Source organism: Chelonoidis abingdonii, chromosome 4 (genome assembly GCF_003597395.2).
Source record: "Chelonoidis abingdonii isolate Lonesome George chromosome 4, CheloAbing_2.0, whole genome shotgun sequence".
In the NCBI taxonomy this organism is placed as follows: Eukaryota; Metazoa; Chordata; order Testudines; family Testudinidae; genus Chelonoidis; species Chelonoidis abingdonii.
In genome coordinates, this window is record NC_133772.1 from 108,284,833 (window position 1) to 108,307,790 (window position 22,958).

Below are 22,958 nucleotides of genomic sequence, written 5' to 3' on the forward strand. Positions count from 1 at the left end.
AGCGCATCAGAATCACTTTATCCATGACTGAAAAGCAATCACTTCTGCAGTGAGGTGTGTAGCAGTGAACATTAGACACAGTATTGCTCAGGGCCAATATTTTCAAAATGGATGTCTAAAATTAGGCTCCCAAGTCTATATTCAAGTATGTAAATAAATGGCTTGACTTTCACGAGTGCTGAAAAAAACATTCTCTCCCATTTAAGGTGATGGGGAAGGTTGAATGTTCAGCACTTTTTGAAATCAGGTCACTTGTTTAGGTACTTAAATACTGACTTAAGGTATGTCTGCAGTGGTCTACAGGAGGTCAGACTAGTGATCATAATGGTCACTTCTGACCTTAAAGTCTATGATGCAGTGCAGTTAAAAACCCATGTCTGGCCCATGCCAGCTAAAGGGCTGTTTAATTGCAGTGTGGACATCAAAGCTTGTGCTGGAGCCTGGGCTCTAGGACCCTGGAAGGTGGGAGGGTCCTAGAGCTTGGGCTGCAAACATCTATCACAGCCCTTTAATGTGAGCCCTGTGAGTCCGAGTCACCTGGCACAGGCCAGCCACAGGTGTCTAATTGCAGAGTAGACATACTCTGAGGGGCTTAACTTTAGGCTTCATTTTTGAAAATCTTGGCCAAGGAGTATAAAAATGAGCAATAGCATCCTCAGTTTGCTGCTTTTAGCACTACTTCCAAATGATGTTGTTTACTTTTTCTAGTAGTTCTCAGTAGTTGCCCACTAGAATAAAACATCAGTCAATATATTTTATATGCAGCTACTAATATGATTTTATTTTTTTAATGCCTCTTCTCTGTGGATTTGTCATGTCCCTTCATGAATTATGGATATATTTAAAATGTTGTGATTTAATTGAATAGGTGCTTCACAGCATTTTCAAACAACCTCAGATGCTAGGTGTAATGACATACCTATGTTCTAACCTTTAACTTTTAGATTTCTATTAATTCATCCATATTTTACTTATGCATGTATATTATATTTTAATTTGTATGTGATTTCCCTATATAGCTTGACGGGGGGATGTTTTCTGTATAAATGTTTTAACAAAAGGAAAGGAAAATAAATATGCCACTGCATACAAACACCCTGGATGAAAAGTTTGGCTGGCATGTTTTATTCACTCTGCATTTCAGATAGGAGACTAGGACAATACACTTTAAAGAATGGTTAATATTCTCACAGTCATCATTCAGACATGACTTCAAGTCATATTCATCAATACGGTAACATCTTTCATTAGTTTCTAGTATACAGGCAGTAGTTCTGAAGTACCCTAAACTATGATATAAACTGCCTACTCATTATAACATTTTTATTTCTACCACCTTTGTTATAAATATGCTCCCTGAATTTCCTCTACTTTTGGTCCCATTTCACACACAGGTGAATGATAAAATAATGGAAAATAGAAATGGAGCAGACCTACTGGCTAGTCCATCACCTGGTCATTGCAGGGATGTTCGCTATTCAGCATTTGAAATGAGAGTACATCAAAGCACACTATGAAACTTTTAGTACATGGTTGCAGGGTTCACATGGCCAGTTAGTGCTCAGCAAGCTAGTGCACTGTAGATTCACGCCCTGGCTTGTTGCACACTAAATCGCTACATAGACAAGCCCTTAGTTATTAATCACTCTACACATATGTTGTTCTTTTAATCTTTTCGTGTAAATCAGTCCCTTCAACCCGTTAGGTAAGTCTATGCAGCAATTAGAAACCCGCAGCTGACCCGTGTCAGCCAACTCAGGCTCGCTGGGCTCAGGCTGCGGGGCTGTTTCATTGCTGTGTAGTTTTCTGGAGCCTGGGCTCTAGGACCCTGTGAAGTTGGAGGGTCCCAGAGTTTGGGCTCCCGCCCAAGCCCAGAAGTCTATACAGCAATGAAACAGCCCCACAAGCCCAAGTCAGCTGGCACAGGCCAGCTGCAGGTTTTTCTTTGCTGTGTACATATAGTCACTTTTGTTGCTGTTTTTTTAACTCTGTCTATAGCTTCCTGGTACTTAGGAGCTGAATACTGTATTCCAGATCTTCCAATGAAGGTTTATTGACTTGATGTCTCCATGAATACAGCCCCAAAGTCAAAATACAGTGGGTGAATGCATAGCCATGGCTGATAGAGGCTTTTCTATGTGAAATAGTTGCTAAAGGTGATATACTTGTTATATAAATTAATCCAAAATGGTGGCTGCGCATGGCTTGGCAAGAAATTGTGATTACCATGATGCAAGGAGCTATTGATATGGAGTTAGTCAGTTGTATTTTTACTCCCTTTGGACCATATTCTGATATCCTTACCCATGTTGAGTGATTACTTCACAAGTAATCCCATTGAAGACAGTGGGTCAACTCATGCTGTCCAAAATGAGTTAAGGGCATCAGACTCTATCCCTCTGTTTCGTTCTACTCACTTATTTCAATATTTAATGAGAAAACAGCTGAATCTTTCATTGCACACTCAATAATTCATGGTGATTAATTCAATTTCTTGTAAATCACACATCCAACTTTATCATACAACCTATAGAAAAATTATGCTTAAATGTGGCACGGATTTTATTTTTAAAGAGTTAATTTTGGGATGTATTCTTTTTTTTTTTAATCTGAGTTTTTCACTCTTGTTTTCTTTTGGAATTTTTAAATATCTTCTGTACGCTTGAAAAGAAGTGTACAGAAGATGTTTTTAGTTTATATGTTCCTTGAAGAGATTTTTCAGCTCAGTATTACATCTCTACATTTCCAGTCTTCTTATTTTGTTATATAATAAAGATCTTGCTCCAGAATTAGTTGATACTGATATATGTGTAATATTTTTAAACACATTTATATCATTTAAGTGTGGTATTCTTGCAGTTCAAACTCAAAGCTTATATTGTGAGTCAATAAAATGTATATTTTTGTTTTCCCAGTTTACACAAATCTCTGTCCCAAGAAGTGAGTCTTAAGGATCAGTTTAACTGTACTCTTAGTACATATGAAGATGCACTGAAAAGCAGCGAGGATATTGTAACCATCACACATCGCCAAAATGAGCAGCTAGCTACCCAACTGCAGCAAGCCCTAACAGAGCGAATAAACATGGAATTAAAGCTTCAGCAAGCTCTAGAAGCTTCACAGGAGGCCAAAGAAAAAGTTCAAACGTAAGTCAGTTGTCTTTACATTTGGAAGAATGTCATTTGACAGCCGAATGAAACGTTATTCCTCCTGATGTTTACAGTGTGGTTGTCACAAAAGTGGCTGTTTAAAAGTGGCTTCGTCTTACTCACAGATTGGCTTCTTGTTGTATAGTCAAGAGTCACTTCTGTTGCGTTAGTGACAAAACACTACTACTGCCTTAGTGCTGTATAACCAACCCACCTCTGGGAGAATGACCTCACTGCTCGTTAAGGGGTAGGGGTTGTTGTTTGGCTTGTTGGAAAATGTGTGTGCCCCTTTAAGGGCTAGAGAGCCAGGGAGTGACTTTCTGCGGCAGCTGTGGACTAAGTTAGCATGGGAGCACTGACCCAACCACCTTCATGTGACCAGAAGAGAGGGGGGACTATATAAGTCCATGCCAGTGCAGAAAAAACCCTCTTTTACCTGGACCAGACAGAGCAGCGCCCACTCTCCCACCCATGGAAGTGGTGAAATACTGGGTTTTGTTGAGATTCTCTATAGGCACTGTGCTAGTTCTCCTTTCTCGGGGGGCTGGGAATGAATTTTTCCCTCACCGCCAGAATGGGATTTTTTGCCTTCCCCACAGCAGGTTGGGTGGGGGAGTGGCTTATTTGGGGGAAAACATGAAATGGAATTACCTGTACTGTACACATCTATCTGCCAGGTACTCCCAGACATTTAAGAATAAAGTTGCAGCCTAATTAAACCACATCCAGTGTCTTCTGTCCTTCTACCAGCATAGCCAGACTACGAGCTAGAGTCAGAGTTCATGTAGTCAGAGTCGTCCCTCAGGTAGGGTGAATTGGGGCGACCGCACCAGGCCCTGCACTTTGGAGGGCCCCGCACTTCGATATAATCGGGACTGTCCCGATATTTATCCCTTTGTCCCGCATCCCAACCGATGTACGATCGGGCCGCCATTTGTCCCAATAGTCAGGTGAAGAGGTGGGTGTGGAGATGAGGCAGGAGGTGGGCGGGCGAGCAGGGTGAGGAGATGAACGGGTTGCTGAGAGGCAGGCGGAAGTGGAGTGAGGAGAAGGCAGGTGGCTGGGGAGTAGAGCAGCGGGCAGGCGAGTGAGGAGGCGAGTGGTGGGTAGGCAGATGGAAACAAGGAGAGCAGGGGCCGGGGGGGGGGGGGGGGTGAGGAGGCAAGCGGCACCGGGCGGACGGCAAGGAGACCAATGGGGAGGCTGATTTGTGCTGGGCCACACACCTCTCTCAGGATGGCCCTGCATGTAGTATTTTTATGATGCTGTAGCACAAACTAGAAAGGTGAACACAACTTGATTTTCAGATCGCAGAGTGAGTGTTCAGAGTTATCCAGGGCAACATCACTTCTAAATTTAGCAGATGTATGTGAAAGTCAATAAGAGACAATGAACATGGAAACTCACAAAGCCAATTTTACATTGTCATATTTTGAAAAGTGACTATGTTTTAAAAGAAACTGAGATGTTGAGCTGAATGGGATTTGCCTGCTCCAATTGGCCCAAATCCAGCAACCATTGATCAGGCCCATAGTGTTTTATGCTCTCTAGATTCTAAGAAACTTGTCTTTGAGTTTTGTAAAACCACTCTTCAGTCTGAGACAGATCATTTTGGAGAAGTGACTGAGCAAAATTAAATCCTCTCATGCCAGAACTCTGACATCCATGGCTACAAGTGTTAAAGGTTTCTAGATGCTGATTATTTCAAGAGCATTGTAAGGAAATAGTAGGATTCATGATGTGCTTTCCTTAATGTCATACGGGCACTGCTTTTATACATATCCAAGAGTCTTTAAAGTATTTTCTGTTAGGTTGGAATGGTTTTCAGTTTCTTGGAACACACGGGATCCCTGCTGCAGTATTATATTTGCCTTTATAGCTACATGAGACAATGTGGGTGAGGTAATATCTTTTATGGGACCAACTTCTGTTGGTGAGAGAGACAAGCTTTTGAGCTTCCACAGAGCTCTTCACCGACAGAAACTGGTGCCATGAAAGATATTACCTCATCCTCCTTGTCTCTCTAATATCCTGGGACCAATGTGGCTACAACACTGCCTACAACAATTTATAGTTACATGTGAGAATATTTGCAATGTACATATATATCAGTTTTTGTCTGGTTCATACCTGGTACGTTTCAGGCCAGGTGTTTGAGTCTGGTCCAAATCCAATTGAAATGAATGGGAAGACTCATGTCGACTTCAGTGCACATTGGATTGGACCCTGTGTTCAGGTAAATGACAGTGCTTCATAACATAAGACTTCTTGTTAGAAGGCTACTAAACTCTGAACCCTGGAGTTCAGCTGTGTTGAAGTCCATTATGTTTCCTTTTAACAATGTACTAGTTAGTTCACACACAATTCTTTGCTCCATATAGCAGGCTTTTAGAGAGGAAACACATCATAATTGATCAAACAATCTTATATAGTGAAAGTTGAATATGAAATATACCTTAGTGACAGTCAGTGTACAACACTCTAGATGAAAACCTGGCTCCACTGAAGTCAATGGCAAGCCTCCCATTTGCTTCAATGGAGCCAGGATTTCACCTATGAGATCTTACAGTCATAATGACAGTTATCTGGATAATTACGAGCAATAGTTGAATATTGGTTAATAACTAGATGATAAAACAAAGATATTACTTTGTAGTCTGCTTTAAATTCATTTACATAGAGTTATTATAGCCACTGCAAGTCAAACTCAGCTTGTGAATTTAAATTAGACCATTTGTATATAGTCCTAATATTTGTCTTAGTATATGTTTCACAAATTGCAAGATTATACACTACCCAACCTGTTGCCATAAATGCTCCTCTAACAGACGCTTTCAACCTTGTGAGAAATAACTCACACAGACAGAAAGAATACAGTATACTGTTGAGGAATATGTGCATGTTAATTCTAAATTTCTGACTTTATAGTCTCCAGTGTGAAGACTCCAAATTTAGTCTTGCTCTCATTGAAATCAAAGGGGATTAAACTGTTGTTCTCTGAAGATATTATTATTTCTCAGTGAAGTACATTCACCCACCTCCTCTGAAGAAAGATGTGATCTATTTTGTTCCATCTTATTACTTTCTTGATCAATGTTAATGTCCTGAAGTCAAAACATAGGTCAAGTGCTATATACTGTATATACAGACAAAATCCTAAGAGTTGCCTTGTTATTTATTGTACCTGTAAGTTCTTTGCCCATAATTCTCATTGCTGGATCAGGGCAAATGTGCAGACCATATCTTTAAATTTCTTGGCCCAGCTCGCACCCATATGACAGCTGGGGGCTCCAAAATGAACTCTCTTCACTTTTTTAGGTGGTGGTCCCTGAATCAGGGAACATTTCCCCCTGTTTGTTCCACATCTGCCAACAAGTTTCCTAGTGTGTGTAATATACCCACATAGCAACCAGAAATTAGTCCATAATTCATTTCAGGCAACCAATAAGTTTTTTTCCTTGTTGAGTTAATCTTTTATATATATAAAACATGCATAATTAAAATAAACGTATGAAAAATAGATATGGTACATATGCTGGAGTTGCTTTTTAATATCATTTTTGAGAAATTAATGTAAACAAAGTATATTATTTGTTCAGTGTCAACACTGTGCTCAGTGCTGTATAGAACTTGGAGGACTCATGGTCCATGTCCTGACATCTATTAAACCTTTCTTTGCACTAGTATAACTTTAAAGCTGTCATGTTATTGTTTTTCATTTTAGTTTAAAAAACACTTGTTATTTGTAAACTAGGAATTTATAGTCCAATATTTGTCCCAGATAATATTTTTCAGTCATATTTTAATCCCCTGAAATCAGAGTGGTTGTAAGAGAAGTGCAGACACAACTTAACTATAGTGGTGTAATGCACTGCCATAATGAAAAGAATTCATTCAATTTAACATGCATAACTACTTGGGAAAATTTCTGTCAGGTTAGTTTCATTATTGCTAAAATCAGTCCTCTAGCAAAATTAAACAGTTGGTTGAAGTCTTTTGATGACAATAGCATGCCCTTTTTATCAAGAAACTGTGGAAATGCTCAGTGCATCTTCCCAGCACCCAGTCATCCACCCCCATCCTATAATTCAACCTGCAAACAGATTAAGCAGCTGAGTTTGTGGAAAGCGTGTTTACTCTGAGCTAAGAACCCTTGTGTGACACTATAGAGATTCCACTGACACCTCTGGGAGAACTACACAGACAGTTCCTGCTCATCAGCAGGGAAACCAGGCTGAGAATTCACAATTTCTTTGTAACCTCAACTGCTTCATTCAAATTGGTGTTTGGCAATTAGGCAGGAACTAGTTTGTTAGCTTTACTTTTTTTTTTAATATGTAGGATGTTCTACATTGCAAAAAGGACTGACAGTTTTAAAACCAGCTGGGAGGCTTTTTGCTATATTAGTCTTTATTTTTTATCATTATCCTATTGAGATTTTTATTTTTATTTAAAATATGAAACTAAACTTCATAGCCCTATTGAGAATTCAAAGTCTAGGCTTACCTTTTCTTCTCCATAACATCTTTAAAAACTGCCAAAACAAAGTGTAATTCTGATTTGTGAGGGAAGTATTTTCTGGTGATGTGCTAAGTTATTTTATATTTTTCAGTGTTATTTAATAATGTAGTTTAGTAATGGACTTACAGTTAAAAGGGAAATAATCATGAGCTTGATTAAGGAAGCGTGTAATTCAGAGGTCACATCATTAATAGAAGTCAAAATCAAGTCTCGCAAGCAAATCTTTCTTTCTTAATGTCCTTTACTACCATATACCACACTTTAGATGATCGGTTCTTTGACATTACTGAAGAATGTATAAAGAAATTAAGATTTTAAAATAAATCTTAATTCTTACAATATATGTTATGTCAGCAATTTAGAAAACACGTAGCTTTCATTTCTCCATCGAAGGTGGCACTATTGGGTTTAATTCATTTGTGTATATATTAAGTTACTTACCTGTAATTGTTGTTCTTTCAATTTAATATCCCACATAAATTAGTGCTCTGTCCTTTGGCATAGGACACAAAGCATCTAAAAAGTTCCTGGATTCCACCCCATCTGAAGCAGCAGCTATGAGCCAGAAGGGGGATACAGTGGAATTTGCTTATTGCAAACTTGGATATAACAAAGTACAGTTTTATACTTAGGTAGAATGAAATTCTCACTTTTTTTTTCAATGTATTGCAGTATATAAATAGCAATATATATATACACAAACATATATATAATATGAAATAAAGTAAATATTAAGTTAATAGATAAGATCTATTATGCAGAGAGCTGGGCAGAATTTTTAGATCAAAGTTGTTCTTGGTAAAAAAAAAAAAAAACAGATTTGGCAACACCGAAACATTTTGCAAATTTGTGTCAATTTCTCCAGATTGTTTCCATTGGGGAGGAAAAACCTTTTTAAAAAAATCTGTTTAACTTTGACATTTTCAAAACAGAAAGGTTTTATTTTTTAATTCAAATGTCCTTTCATTTCAAAACAGCCTTTAATTTTCTTTAATTAAAAATGTTAAATTTTCTAAATGAAGCATTTTATTTCTGGGTAGAACTAAAGGTTTTATTTGATTCAAAACAAAGCAAAAAATTCAACTTTTGGTTTTGCCAACAATTTAAAAAAAATTGTTTTTGGTTCAACCCCAAATGAATTTTTACCAATTTTTTTAGAATAGCCAGCAAACCAACAAGTTTGTTCTTTTCCCTGCTCTGCTTAGGGACTTAAATAATATTTAAAACTGTCTACAACAGTATATGTAATTACCAGACTGTAAAAATAAATATAATTTTCTATAAAAAAATTTTTATTTCATTTTGATCAACACAGCATTTGGGGCAGTGGCATAAATTCACCTGAAGTGGTGGCACATAGGCAGAAGGCCCCTAGAAATTTGCTGTGCTGGTGGGCCCAGCTGTTGCAGCCCCAAAAGGAAGGTGGGGTTGACTTGGAGGAGGTGGGGCGAAGCCAGCTGGAAGATGCTGTGAATTAATTAGTGCCCCTGCCAACCTGGATCATATGAAGCTCAGGGTGGATTTTAAAATGGTCCTCCCTGGTGGAACTGCTGGGGATTGGCAGTGGCAGTCGAGTTCACTAAAAGCAGGAAGAGATCCTAATATAGTGTTAATAATATAGTCCTAATATAGTGTTAATAATAACCATTGTTAATAATTGATCAGTAAAGACTGATGTGGTTATGATATATTTTCCCTGGGAAGATCTCCATTTCTATAACATAAGTCTTGATGATAATGTGAATTTAAGTGTTTGAGATTTTAATTACGGGTTTTTATTGGTAAAAGAGTAATTTAATGACACTGGATAGATCAGTAAGATCTGACTCTGTGTGTGTGCGTGGGTGTGCGCACACAGAATATTTCTACACATATAACTGAAATGATATACCTACAACTAGAATGGAAATTCACGTTGGCTGTTAAAATATAAATCTAAGAAAATAAACACCAACTGTGATAAATGCTTGTAGATACATTTTGCCAAGTTAGTTTTCTTAATGAACTAAGAAAATATAAAAGTGATAACACTCTTAGTTGTTTTATCTGTAATTGTTTATTGAAGCTCAGTTCTTTTCTTAAAAAAAAACAAAAAAACCTGTTTCTGCTTTTAAATTGGAAAAAAATTCAAGACAAAATTAAAGTACATCATATAGCATTAGGTAATTTCAGCAAAGGGACTTACAGTACCCTACACAAGATGTATTTAATCTTACCAGTGATTTGCCTAACTTTTTGGTGATTTTTTTTTTTTAGTGTAAAACAGAATGAGAATTCCTGCATGTTCCTTGCCAGCATAACTCTTACTGTTAATGAAACATATCCATTTTGCACAGTCCTGCATTTTCCCATTGCATTTCTGGTGTGCAAGCTCTTTATGCTTTCAGGTATTTTACTATAAAACTTTGTTTTGTTTCTTTGCTTTGCATGACAAACATATCCATTAATGAGACACACAAAAATGAATATTTCTCTTTTTGTTTTATACTGGCATTTAACATGTGAAAAGAATGTGAAAATGAAAAGAAATGAGGACTGAACTTTTAATAAACGGTAGACTTCTCTGCCTCTGAAAGTAAAACTAATCTGCCTTCTGAATATAGGAGTTGTGTGCATTTCACATCAATGTCCAAGACGTTCTCTAGTGCCCACTGGAGGGTCTAATCTTTCTCAGAATGATCTGAGCAGTGCAGTTCAAGAACAAGAATGAATCTTTGAATAATCACACCACAATGTGAGGTGACCCCCAGACAGGGGACTGACCAGATACACATATGGGTTTTGGGAAGAAGCTCTGATGCTCTTTTTTAACACAGCTGTGAGAAGAATGTGGCTAAAACCCAGTAGTCTTTCTGGAGTATAGCTGGCAAAGGAAACCATGAGGAGAAGAGAATTTAACACATGGGTGTAAGAGAGTCCGCTTCATTGATGTGATCTGAGGGGAATGCCTAATGACTGGAAGAATCAAACTTGGCAATGAAAACACAAAGCTCTTTTCATCAATTCAAACGCAGACTCTAAAGCTGCAGATGGTTACCTCCAGCCTTGCCTATTCAGTGTGGGGTTTTATAAAATGGCACTTTGATGAATACTAACAGATCAAAACAAAGATTTAATAACATAAAGATGTGGTGTTCATTTTTAAATGAGGATACAGGTCAGTGTCTCAGAAAAGGATAAAATAAGTATCTTTTATTTGTAGGTCTAAAGTCTTTTGAGATTTTTAACTGCGAGCATGATGTCTTTAATGTACAGATTATATTCTGTAGAGTACAACTTCAGTTAAACAGGAAACAGATAAAAACTAGATTTCACGATTATTATGCTGATTGATTCTTTTTCTTCCGTGTAAATGCTATTAACTAGTTATCTCCCTATAAAAATCATACCTGAATATATTTAGTTGAAGTATATGTGGTGGCATGTATGTCTTCAGTCATTCTTCAAAGATAAGGATGGGTCTAGCTAATTAAAAATTACAAGCAGAAGCATTGCACAAAAGAAACAAGTTGTACATTCATGGAGAATAAAAGCTATTTGTTTTGGAGAAATCACCCAGTATTGGAGAACTCAGCTGGCTTTACTTTAAATATCACCAATAATTATCTCTGTTTTGCCGCATTCACAACATTTAGTTTGTTCCTGTTAGTTTAGTTATATGTTGAATGATTACATGTTCAAATTCTTTTATTAAGTTTAGACTGGATTCTTCCCTTTAATTATAAAACAGGATTTGGGGGATAATAGAACCAAATTATCTAATGGAGTAAATGGGTGCAGCTCCATTCATTTTAATGGAGTTTCACCCATTTATGCCAGCAAAGAATTTGGCCCATAATGTCAAAAGTGGGTTTGATCTTAAAGAAGAGTGCTATAATTCTGTGTCAGTGAAAGTTTGTACTGGTGCTAAATAATTGATAGTTTTTTAACATTATTGTGTGTAATTGTAATGAATTCTGATGTTCTGGAACATAAAGTAAGCCCTGCTATTTTATGGAAGAATATAAATATAGGGACAACTGGTGTAAATAGGCCTAGCTTTATTAAGCAGAGCTATGCTGATTTACCCAACTGAGGCTCTGACCCATAGTTCATAGTTAAACAGATAGTCTATACTCAAAAAACTAGCTAAAATAGATGACTGAGTAAAGACTGGAGAGGTTCTACAAACTTTCCACTGTTTTCAAAGATAATAGAGCTGATATCCAGTGTCAGTAGTGTATGGCTCTGTGGAAGGTCTGTGATTGATAAGATTAGTATAATACTGACAGTATTGAAAATTAACAACCTTATGTAGTTTCATAATTGATCAAAAGTTATTGCGTAGGATCTGCTAGGGAGAAAATGCTAGGTGAGGACTGGTGTCTTGAAAGAATGCAGTTGTTAAAAGCAGATTATGTATATTGTATGATCAATGTAGCTAGCACCTCCAGCAATAGGTGGTGATTTAACTTAGAGGCAGGTTGTTTTGTTTTGATATTATGATGTATCTTTTCAGGGAAGGGGAGGTTTGAGGAAGTTTTCAGTCCCGCCAGTGTGTGATGGAGCTGTTACTTGCAGTGTCCCAATAGAAAAATCTATTGTTTTCTGCAAGTGAGTATTACAATATATATGGGCCCCATGAAGCATTTAATTTCCCTTTGCTGGCTTTTACAGAGTTTGGGAAGGCAACACCCGTCAGTAGCAAGATTTCCAAATGCACAAAAGTACAATGCACCCCAAAGGGGCTCTACAAAGTGTGGCACAGTTGATGCAAGCTTTCTTAGGCCTGCATGGCATGGATATGTATATGCAGAAGTCTGAAATAGAAAAAAAAACAAAAGTACGGTTTGAATAGAGGGAGTGTAAAGTCACTAGATTTTGTGACGGTGGGTATGGAAACTCTGTCTGCTTTAGTGTTTAAGACTTGTGAAGAATGAAGAGTAATTGAAATATATAAAGAAGTTCATGTGTGATCTAACTGAAAGCAATTTACAGTAGTAACAAAATTTATTTAGATGTTTAAAACTAAATGCACACATCACAGTTGTTTTAAACCCTAAAATAATCCCCATTATTACTCCACTCAGCAAAATTCCATTTACACTGATAGTGGAATGCAGGAACTAACTTGCATGGTGAAATTACAACTTATAAAAAAATTCAGTGAACGAACTATCTAGGTATATCTAATTGTAGTGGTAGGAAAAACCAAACAAGTTGGTGAGGGCGTGCCTAGATCTAAAGGAACTTAATAAAGCTATAAAGTGAAAGCAATTTCCTCTCTTAGCTATTGAAGAAATAAGTAGTAGACTGGACTGGAGCTGAATATTAATTTGTGTTAAATGCATGCAGTCACTCATCACAAATTTGCCTGGATAGTTAGAGAATGTTCTGGGTATAATACATTTCCAACATCTCTTGGTATATATTTTTTTTCTCAGTATATCTAGTGTACTATTCATGTTCCATAAAAAGTAGAGGCCATTCTTTCAAAATTCTCATTAAAATTGACTAGCCTAGGCATAAAATCTAATCACCCATCCTTTTCCGTGTTGACTAAGGATAATTTTAAAAGATTTTACTTGCCTATAAAAATAAATTGCTTACCCCAGCTGAGTGTCCAGGTAGAATTTTGTAGTGTGTGTTAGGAGTAGTGATGGTATCACTGATGCTGTTGATTTTGTGGCCCAAGAAAGGAATACAATATTAGAAATTGTGGCAAGGAAATACGGCTTTAGATTTAATAAATAAAGGCAAATGCTGCAAAACCAGCAATAGGGGTAGAACATTAACTAGAAACGTCACTAAGCAAGGTGACACTCAAGTAGAGTCTATCACTAAACTTCTTTTAACCTTAAAATAAATAGGAATGACAGATTGGAATGATTATGTACTTTCCCAAATTCCTGCTACCAAGTTCCACAGCAACTCTGCCACTTAAAGAATTATTAAGGAAGTGCTGTGAATAACTATGGAAATTGAAACACACTAAAATAGTGAAGAAATTGTAAATAAAAGCCCTTATTTTGCAATATTTATATCAAAACAAATGGTCTGGCAGGTGCTGCCTAACAAAGTGGATAACGCTGATTGTTGCTCCATTCCCCTTTGCTTCCATACCAATGATTCAACGAGGAGCAAAAAACCTCCCAGTCGCAGAAAAAAGATAACTTGCTATAGTATTTTAGTCAGAGAGATTTCAACAATACATTTATGGAAATGAATTCCTGGTACAAACTGAGCATAATACCTTAGAGGCTTTTGTTTTAAAACTTTGAATAAAGTACAGTATATGTGGTTGAGCTTGCAAAGGTATGAATTTAACCTAAACCATGTGCTAAGTGACATCTTGGCTGCAACGTGTGCGCTATTTATGGCACAATTACCAGAATTCAAATTTATTACCACAGTCGTTTACCTTTACTATGGACCACGACACAGCAGTGCAAGTTAATGCACCTTCAAGTCTCTACTGGTAGATGCAAGAAACTTGTGTGGCTGCAAAACACATTCTGAACAGGATGATACTTGTGGCATGACTAGAGGCAAAGAGAGATGGCTCATCCCTTCTTCGCCAATTTGTCTGTAATGCAGTAGCTGCTGTTAGTGATGTAATTTTCAGGAGAAAAATGAGTAATCTAATGCAGACTGGGGAAAGAACCTTCTTGAAGAACATGTGGTCATGGAATTATGTAAAAGAAGCACCAGAGAAAACATTTACTGTCCTGGTATGAACAAACTAATGGTTGTTACGGTTTGAAAATCATATTCATCAAATGTTATCAGAAAAACCTAAAGAACCATTGTACTCTCAGTATATATAAGAAAAACTTGGTAAAGCTGATTCATTTTGCCTTTGAAGGCAAGACCTGTTTTATAGACTCATAGAAATGTAGGGCTGGAAGGGACTGTGTCACGGACTGTGCACACCCCGTCCTGTTTCAGGATGAGGTGGGGTTGTGATATCACTGCAACTACCATCTATCAGACGATCCTTAGACTGAAGGCAGCATGGCTCAGTGGTCAGAGTCAAAATGGCTCCCCTCAGGCTAAAGGCTGGGCAGCCTAATATTTGGAGTCTATACAGCTGCCCTTGGGCTCAGGGCTGCGCAGCCTCGTGGCCAGAGTCAGTACAGCTGCCCTTGGGCTCAGGGCTGTGCAGCATAATGGCCAGAGTCAGTGAAGTGGGCTGCCACCTAGGGGTGGGTGGCAGATGGGTGGTACCTCTCTCTCCACCGGGTGCCAGTCCAGGGCCCTCTCAGCAGTGAGTGTGGTCACCACCCAGTCAGTGGGGATGCTGCCGCAACATGCCAACTTTCCTCAGATGGGGGATACCACTCACTCCACCTCCCTGGGCCACTTCCTCCCATGAGTCCCTGAAGTTGGGGTCCATTCATCACTGAGTCTTCGAGCTCCCTGGTGCCGGTAGCTTGTTGGGACTCCTGTTGGCTGGCCGTAGTCAATCGGTCTCCTGTCTGGGCCTCAAGGTTTCTGGTTCCTGCAGTCAGGGGCTGAAGTGGCTCCTTGGCTGGAGCATACACCGAGCATCCTTCCTCCCTGGCAGTCAGCCCAGGCTCATAACATGGCGTTAACCCTATCTCACCTAGTGTGGCATATGCAGACCCCGTCACAGACTGCAAGAGATCATCTAGTCCAGCCCCCTGCACTGAGGCAGGACCAAGTAAACCTAGACCATCCCTAACAGGTGTTTGTACAACCTGTTTTCAAAACCCTTAATGACAGGGCTTCCACCGCCTCCCTTGAAAGCTTATTCCAGTGCTTAACTACCCTTATAGTGGGAAAGTTTTTCCTAATATCCAACCTAAATCTCCCTTGCTGCAGATTAAGCCAATTACTTCTTGTCCTACTACCAGTGGACATGGCGAAAAATTGATCACCGTTCCCTTTATAACAAACCTTAACATATTTGATGACTATTATCAGGTCCCCGCACAGTCTTCATTTCTCAAGAGTAAACATGACCCAATTTTTAAATTTTCCTCACAGGTAGAGTTGGTAGGATTAGATTTGTATTGGTAATTGGCTATTTCACCAGACACAAACTGATGAAAAAAATTTTCCATCAATAATAATAATAAAAAATTACCAATAGTCAAAGTAAGAAAAATGCTGCTTGAGAACTTATTAGCATTTGATTTAAGAATATTTACTTTGTATATTTTGAAATGCAGTGTTGACTTGAATACAGCTAACGTTATCTGAATAGTCTTTAACCTGTTCTTTTCCTATTTTGGTTTGTGTTTCTTCCCCCTTGTTAATGTTAATTGTGTTTAAGTATCTGGTCACAATTCATCTTTTTAGTGAAGACTAAAGCAAAAAATACCTCAGCTTTCTTAATGTCATCCATTATTAGCTCTTCTTCCCCACTAAGTAGAGAACCTACACTATCCTTCATCTTTCTCTTGCTCCTAATGTGTTTATAGAACTTATTGCCTTTTATGTCCCTTGCTAGATATAACTCATATTGTGCCTAAACCTTTTGGCTTTTGTCTCTACATGCTTGAGCTAGTCTTTCATACTCATCCATACCAATTTGTCTATGTTTCCACGTTTTTGTAGGATTTCTTTTTGAGAGCTCCTAATGGAATCATTTTTGGCCTCTTATTATTCTTCCTGTCTTTCCTTTGCATTGAGATAGTTTTCTATTGTGCCATTAATATTGTCTCTTTGGGAAACTGCCTGCTCTCCTGAATTCCTTTTTTGCTTAGATTTTCTTCCCACATATCACTCATATTCGGGCTACTTTGAGCTGAGTAAAATAGTAATTAGTCACCTGAAAATCTGTCTTTGCAAAGCATGAAATTCTTGATCAAATGTGTTCAGATAATGGTCTACTACATACTAGTACAAAATGCATAGCATTTGTAGTGTAATGGGCTTCAGTGCATGTTACACCCAGTTCAAAATATCCAACATCAAAAGGATTAGCAGAAAAAAATGGTCAAAAAATATACTCAAGAAAAGAGAATAATCAGAATCATCTGTCCAATTAAAAATGGGTAGATATCTGAAAACAAGACTTCCAGCTGCAATCAGCTTATTTAAAATAAGCGAGAGAGACTGTACTAAAAGAAAGAAGCTAATAGTTCATAAATAGATGCTGAAAAATTAATACAGCAGAATGATAAAGCAAGTGCCCTCCAGTAAATGCTGGCATTCAGAAGAGATACCTCCAGGAGGTAAATTGAAACCTTCTCAAGTTTTGGTCAAAGAAAATACTCCCAGATCCTGTACAGTACAACTACACAGTGGACATGAGTTCAGAAATAATTTGGAAAACATACTGAGGGTTCCTGTGACTCTGAAAAATACATATACATAGGAATTCACGGAGGTGGATTCTACAGCTGATATAAAAGACACAATTCAGGATCTTTCTCCAACACCTGAAATGTTTTAGTGGTCCAGGAATAATGCCTTAGTGGTCCAAGAATAAAGCAGAGCATCTGATGGCAGACTATCTATGTTGCTGTTCAATAAGTAGTATGTCTCAGCCCTGGCCTATCTTCAGTGTTAATACAATTCGATACATACTGATTAAAATTAACTAGGTAGAGTCTGCTACATCACCTTGATTTCTAAGTCAGTAAATTAATACAAAATATTTAAATATGAACTAAGGTAAAATGAAAACTGATGCATGTGCTGAATGCCTCCCCCACTATCTACTAGCCAGATTGTGGAGATCCTTCAGCACAGAAATAAATTTTATCTAATCTATTTCCCATCTCTGAACCCTCCTGACACTTCCTACTTCTTTGAGGATATCCCATAATGCACCTGTCTTTGAAATCAAATACCAAAAGTCTCATTGCAAGCCTAGTCTCTGGGGTGTCAGAAAGTGATACATTCTGGGATATCTTTCTCTTGAGATCCCCGATGCCATGGATTGAAGTGAGATTTCTGGCATCTGATGGCTTGTGTTGAATGGCAACCTTATGTTCAGTGATCTACATAAGAATGAAATCAAGAGACTCTGTCCTCAAGATATTTACAGAGATATTCTTCCATTCCTTGCACAGCCCAAACTTACATAGCCTTCATGGAATTTCAGGTGCATATGGGATGCAGAATCAAGCTCAGAATGTAAGGGTTGATCTACATTGAAAAGTTATGAAAAGAGATGTAGTTAAGCCTGCCTAACCCTAATGTAGACATTGCTAGGTCAATGAAAGAATTCTTCTGTTGACTTAGCAACTACCTCTAGGGGGTAGTAGATTACCCACAGTGATGGGTGAGCGCCTCCCATCACTGTAGTAAGTGTCTACTACACTGACCGCTACAGCTATACAATTTTAAGTATAGACGTAGCCTAAGTCAGGTATTTATCTACTTGTGCATTTATTTTACTAGTCTACTATAAAATATGGCCTGCAACATAGATCCTCACAATAATTGTTTTTAAACATAAATAACTAGGATCTAAACACACATATTTATCATCATTTGAATATTTATCACTTTAATGTTCAAGAAAATGCAGGCAGTGCTACAACTTATTTTTCCTATACAGTAAAATGTATGAAAATCAAATGTTTTCAGAGTCAACATAATCACAGCATCCCATTTTTTGACCTGTGTGTTCATTTACAGTTTGCTTATAGCTGCTTCATAGAGATGGAAGTTTGTGCATTACAATGTGGTTCTATTGATTTATCAGTAACAAAATATACTAAGTATACTCAGTAAACTGGAAAAGCTAGCTCTAAGGCTAGTATTGTATAACATCAGCTTGTTGTGGAATACTTGAGAACAAAATCAGAATGTTGGCATAGTCAAGATAAATGGTGTAAACCAGACTAGCTAAGACTAATATTTAGTAAGACCAATAACACAAACAAGTTAGATCTTGGAGTTGTACACTTTGTCCAGTACCAAGAAGCATATTTACATAGCATTTTAAGCATATAGTCAACTCTTCTATGACAAACTATTAAATTACCTTTTTGAAAACACGCTAAATACCCCTTAAAGACAAGTAAGAAAACTCTTTTGTGGAACTTGCTTTTTTTCCCAGGTGAAAAAGTAAGTGTCTCAGTAAATAACCATTAGCTTTAATAATTTCTATCCAAATAAAATATACCCAGGGCATTTATATTACCGTTACTAAATGATATGTAATTGTCTTGCCAGCACCATTTATCAAAAAAGGTAAAAAATAATTTATTTGTGACTTGGCTGTTGGAATATAAATAATGGTATTTTTTAATAATATTGAAATATTTCTGAAAATATGCAAAAAATTGAATGTTGTAGCCAGATAAAACTGTAATTGCAAAAACTCAGCAAAAATTCAATCTTTTTGGAGGCTTATGAATTGCTTATAAAGTTTTACTGATTGGTTGGGCTAGTCACTCTTGTTTTTTACAATGCCAATGAAAATAACTATTGCCCCAATCCAGCAAAGCACTTCAGCCCATGCTTAACTTTAAACAGACTTGAAATTAATGGGACTACTCACTTGCTTAAAGTCAACCAGGGGTGCAAGTGCTTTGTGAAGGTGGAACCTACCCAATTCTATGAAGAAAAGGTAGTTTTTCATATTTCTAACCCAATAATAAATGACTAAACCAGCACCCAGATTTTCCCACAAGACTTTGAGCAGGTTCTAATATTCTAAACAAGGAATTTATGTGAAGAGGCAGCATGTCTGCAGCATAATCTGAGGAGAGTTCCATGCATGTGCAGACGGCACATTTTGCTGAGTAATGTTAATCCTCAAACAATGCCTTTGTGATCTTTTTTTCTATTGTGTGCAAGAGATCACCTGTGCATTCTTCTCTGGGTTTGTACAGCACCCAGCACTGTGGGGCCCCAGTTACCATGAACTCTCCATTAATAATGCCCATCCAAAATATTTTTAAAACATTACAAGAAATAGATAATGTAGGTAGAGAAATGGCTCATCCGCAGCATTTTCCTTACATTATTGAGAGACTAGTAATAAATAGTCTGCGGTTGTTTTTTCAGTAAATGGTTTGCAGGATTTAACCAACTGTGAATATCTCCAGAGGTACTGAAAGGTCTATGGGCAAGATGTATTGCTCGGTATACGCCACTGGATTCTGCGAGAAGGTTGGGCAGTTTGGGCTACTCATATCATCTATCATGAGGGAGTTATCACAAGTGAGAGCTTAACTAACTACGTTCCTGTGCCTCCAAACCCTTTCCCATTGTCATTTGATCTCTCTATGGCACCATCTCTGCCATTTCAGCTTGGGCAACATCACCTCACTTATGCCAGGAGGGAAAATCAACTAAAATACATCACTCCTACATAAAAAAAAGGTTTTTTCTAAAAGAATATTGAAGGGGAATTGATGGTGGTTTGGGGTGGGTGGACAAGAAGAATTTGCTCCACAGACTCCTCATTGCTCTCAGTGATAGTGGTACGGCTGCCTACGAGAAGGGAGAAGACAAATAAGAGCTATCTAGAGCCCAAGAGTCTGCCTCAGTGTTTGTAAAATATGCACAGAAGCAAGAAAGAACACAATCTTGTCTTCATTGTTTACAGTGTCAAGAGGGTGTTTAGTGTTTTAAGCAGAGACCGCCAAAACTACGTCTTGGTGGGATGCGCTCGAGAAACACAAACCTGAGCAGTGTAACTGTATTTGCAATTTTGCAAACCTCATTTTAAACAAGATTTGACTAGGGCACACATAAGAGAGGTGAAGCTGACATGGAATAGACAGACAAGAAGGTTAGATCTGGTCTTACAAGGAAGACTTGCCTGAAGCATGCAGAGAGGCATTAGAATGATGGCATTAACATTTAAAGTTTAAAGATAATCACAGGTTCCCTAGAGATTTTTAAAAATACACCATTTGGCTTACTGTGTAACTAACGCAAAACTCTATAGAACTGATTTTTATGCTTTAAAAAGTTTTTACAGTTGTCAGATAATCCGTTTTTTAGGTCATTTTTAAGTATGTCTAAAGAGGGCAAAAATCTCCAACAGAAGATATTATTGTATTAATTCCAATTCCTGCAGCATATCCCCTCTGATACATATCATTAAGAGAGTTCTCAAAACTTGGAAGCATTGTAGATCCCCGAGTACGAACATGGATAGGCCATGAGACTGGGAGCCAAAAGAGAGGGGGTCTGTTCCCAGCTTTCTTCAGTCCTGATCCTGCAAACACTTATGCATGTGCTTAACTTTGCACGCTTGAGCAATCCTACTCAATGAGACTACTTGTGAATAAAGTTAAAGACATGCATTAGGTGTTTGCAGGATTGGGCCATACTGGTTTAGTGTTTGAGCTTGAGCAAGTCACTTACTGGTAACTTCTCTGCCCATCCATTTTCCCATCTGAGAAATAGAGTTAATGTTACTCACTCGCCATTGTGAAGCACTTTTTTTTGGTAAAACGCACTCTAAGTGCTAAGTAGTGGTAATAGTTAAGGATACATTTATGTCATGGAGGTCGTGGAAGTCACGGAAGCCATGACTTCCAGAGACCTCCGTGACATCCTCTGCTTCAGCCTCAGGGACTGCGGGACTCTGGAGCTGGCAATCAGCGGAACCCTGGCAGGGTTTTAGCAACAGGTGACAGCAGCAACCAGGACCCCCTGCAAAGTTCCAGCTACAGGTGACAGACTCCTGAGGGTGCCCCTCCTCAGAGTTCCAGCAACGAGTGACAGCCTCTTGTCAGGGAAGAATGAGGGGGCACCTTGGGCGAGCAGCTGGGGGTATCATGTTCTTTCTTTGGGAAATATGACCACCCTGCAGCTCCCAGCCACCGTGGGCGGAGGGAGGCCCACCCTTCAGCTTCCAGCTGCTGCAGGCGGAGGGGGATCCCCACAGCTTCCATGGTAGTGAGGGAAACCATGGAGCCGCTGCAGCAAAAGTCACAGACAGGTCATAGCTTCTGTGAATTTTTGTTTATTGCCTGTGATCTGTCCGTGGCTTTTATAAAAATAACCATGATAAAATCTTAGCCTTAGTAATAGTGTATTTTATTATTAGAAGCCCTCCACACTACTAGTGGGGGACTAACGTGCATCCCTGGAGGGACAGGTATTTTGGAATAGGGATTGCTGTCCCTTACAGAATAATTTCCTGGCACAACAAAACTTTCAGTATTTGCTAGTGTGGGTCGCTGCAGGATGTTTGCCTGTTCCCCATAAGAAGCCCTAGAGCTAGCCCTGCATTGAAAGGGCAGAATTCTCAGCTTGCTATGATTGGACTCACATTCTTTTCCAACCCTGGTGTCTGAGAGACAGTGGATTATTAAAATCTGTCACTGTCCCTCAGAGTACATCTACACTACCCACCAGATCGGCAGGTAGTGATCGATCTATCAGGGATCGATTTATCACGTCTAGTATAGACACGATAAGATTGATCCCCGATGCTGTGCCATCGACTCCAGAACTCCACCAGGGCGAGAGGCGGAAGTGGAGTCGATGGGGGAGCGGCAGCGGTCGACTCGCCACTGTCCTCACGGCCAGGTAAATCAACCTAAGATACACTGACTTCAGCTACGCTATTCACGTAGCTGAAATTGTGTATCTTAGGTCGACCCCCTCCCCGCCCCCAGTGTAGATCTAGCCTCAGTCTAGCAGGCTCTGATCCAAGACTGAATATAGCAACTACCGGACTTAGGAACAGAGAAAATTTCAAACCCTGATCTTGTTGCTTTCATCATCTTATTCTTTTTCAGTGGTTTAAAAACAAAACAAAAAATGAGACCCTCGTATTCTTGATCTTATTACTTTACAATCTGTGTATAGCTTTATTAGCTTTCTCAGCTTCATACTGGTTCAGTTCATTGGTTAGCAGGCAAGCTTTCTCACTGTCAGTCTCAATCTCTGTGATCACAAACCTCATCTCCTGTGGAAAGAAAAACATCTGTTCCATGATTGTTCCATGATCGCATACTCCAGCCTAGAGTTTATGAATACTCTACATGGTGACAGTAGGCACAGCAGGCTGCAGCAGTCAGTTTTGATGTTAAAAAGAGAAATGGATTTTGGGCATTGCCCAGCAGGCTAAGCAAGGGCTTACCTTTGGCTCCATTGCAGATATGTACTATGTGTTCTGTAACCTGTAGAAATACTACAGGATCCAAAGAATAGTTCTTTGAAACAGCCATACAAACAGAAAAACCCTCATCTGGGACCTTGCAGCCACGTCAGGGTCCTAGCTTAGATTTGAAAGATCCCACAGAGCTACTGGTATCCCACACCGTTCTTCCATATTGCCAGTAACTTGCCTTTTGTCTGTGTGGGTATCTTATGACATCTGTCAGCTTTTGCAGCAGTAAATACAACTGCTAAAAA

The 22,958-nt window shown here is 38.6% G+C and overlaps 1 protein-coding gene across 7 annotated transcripts in view; it reads left to right on the forward strand.

Annotated features, from left to right (window-relative positions):
- Positions 1-22,958, forward strand: part of MIPOL1 (mirror-image polydactyly 1) — a 274,230-nt gene that overhangs the window by 237,363 nt on the left and 13,909 nt on the right. For all 7 annotated transcript variants that reach the window (XM_032789975.2, XM_032789977.2, XM_075065527.1 and 4 more), the window contains one exon: positions 2,916-3,146. In XM_032789975.2, coding sequence (XP_032645866.1) covers positions 2,916-3,146 — 231 coding nt within the window. The remainder of the gene's footprint in view (positions 1-2,915; positions 3,147-22,958) is intronic.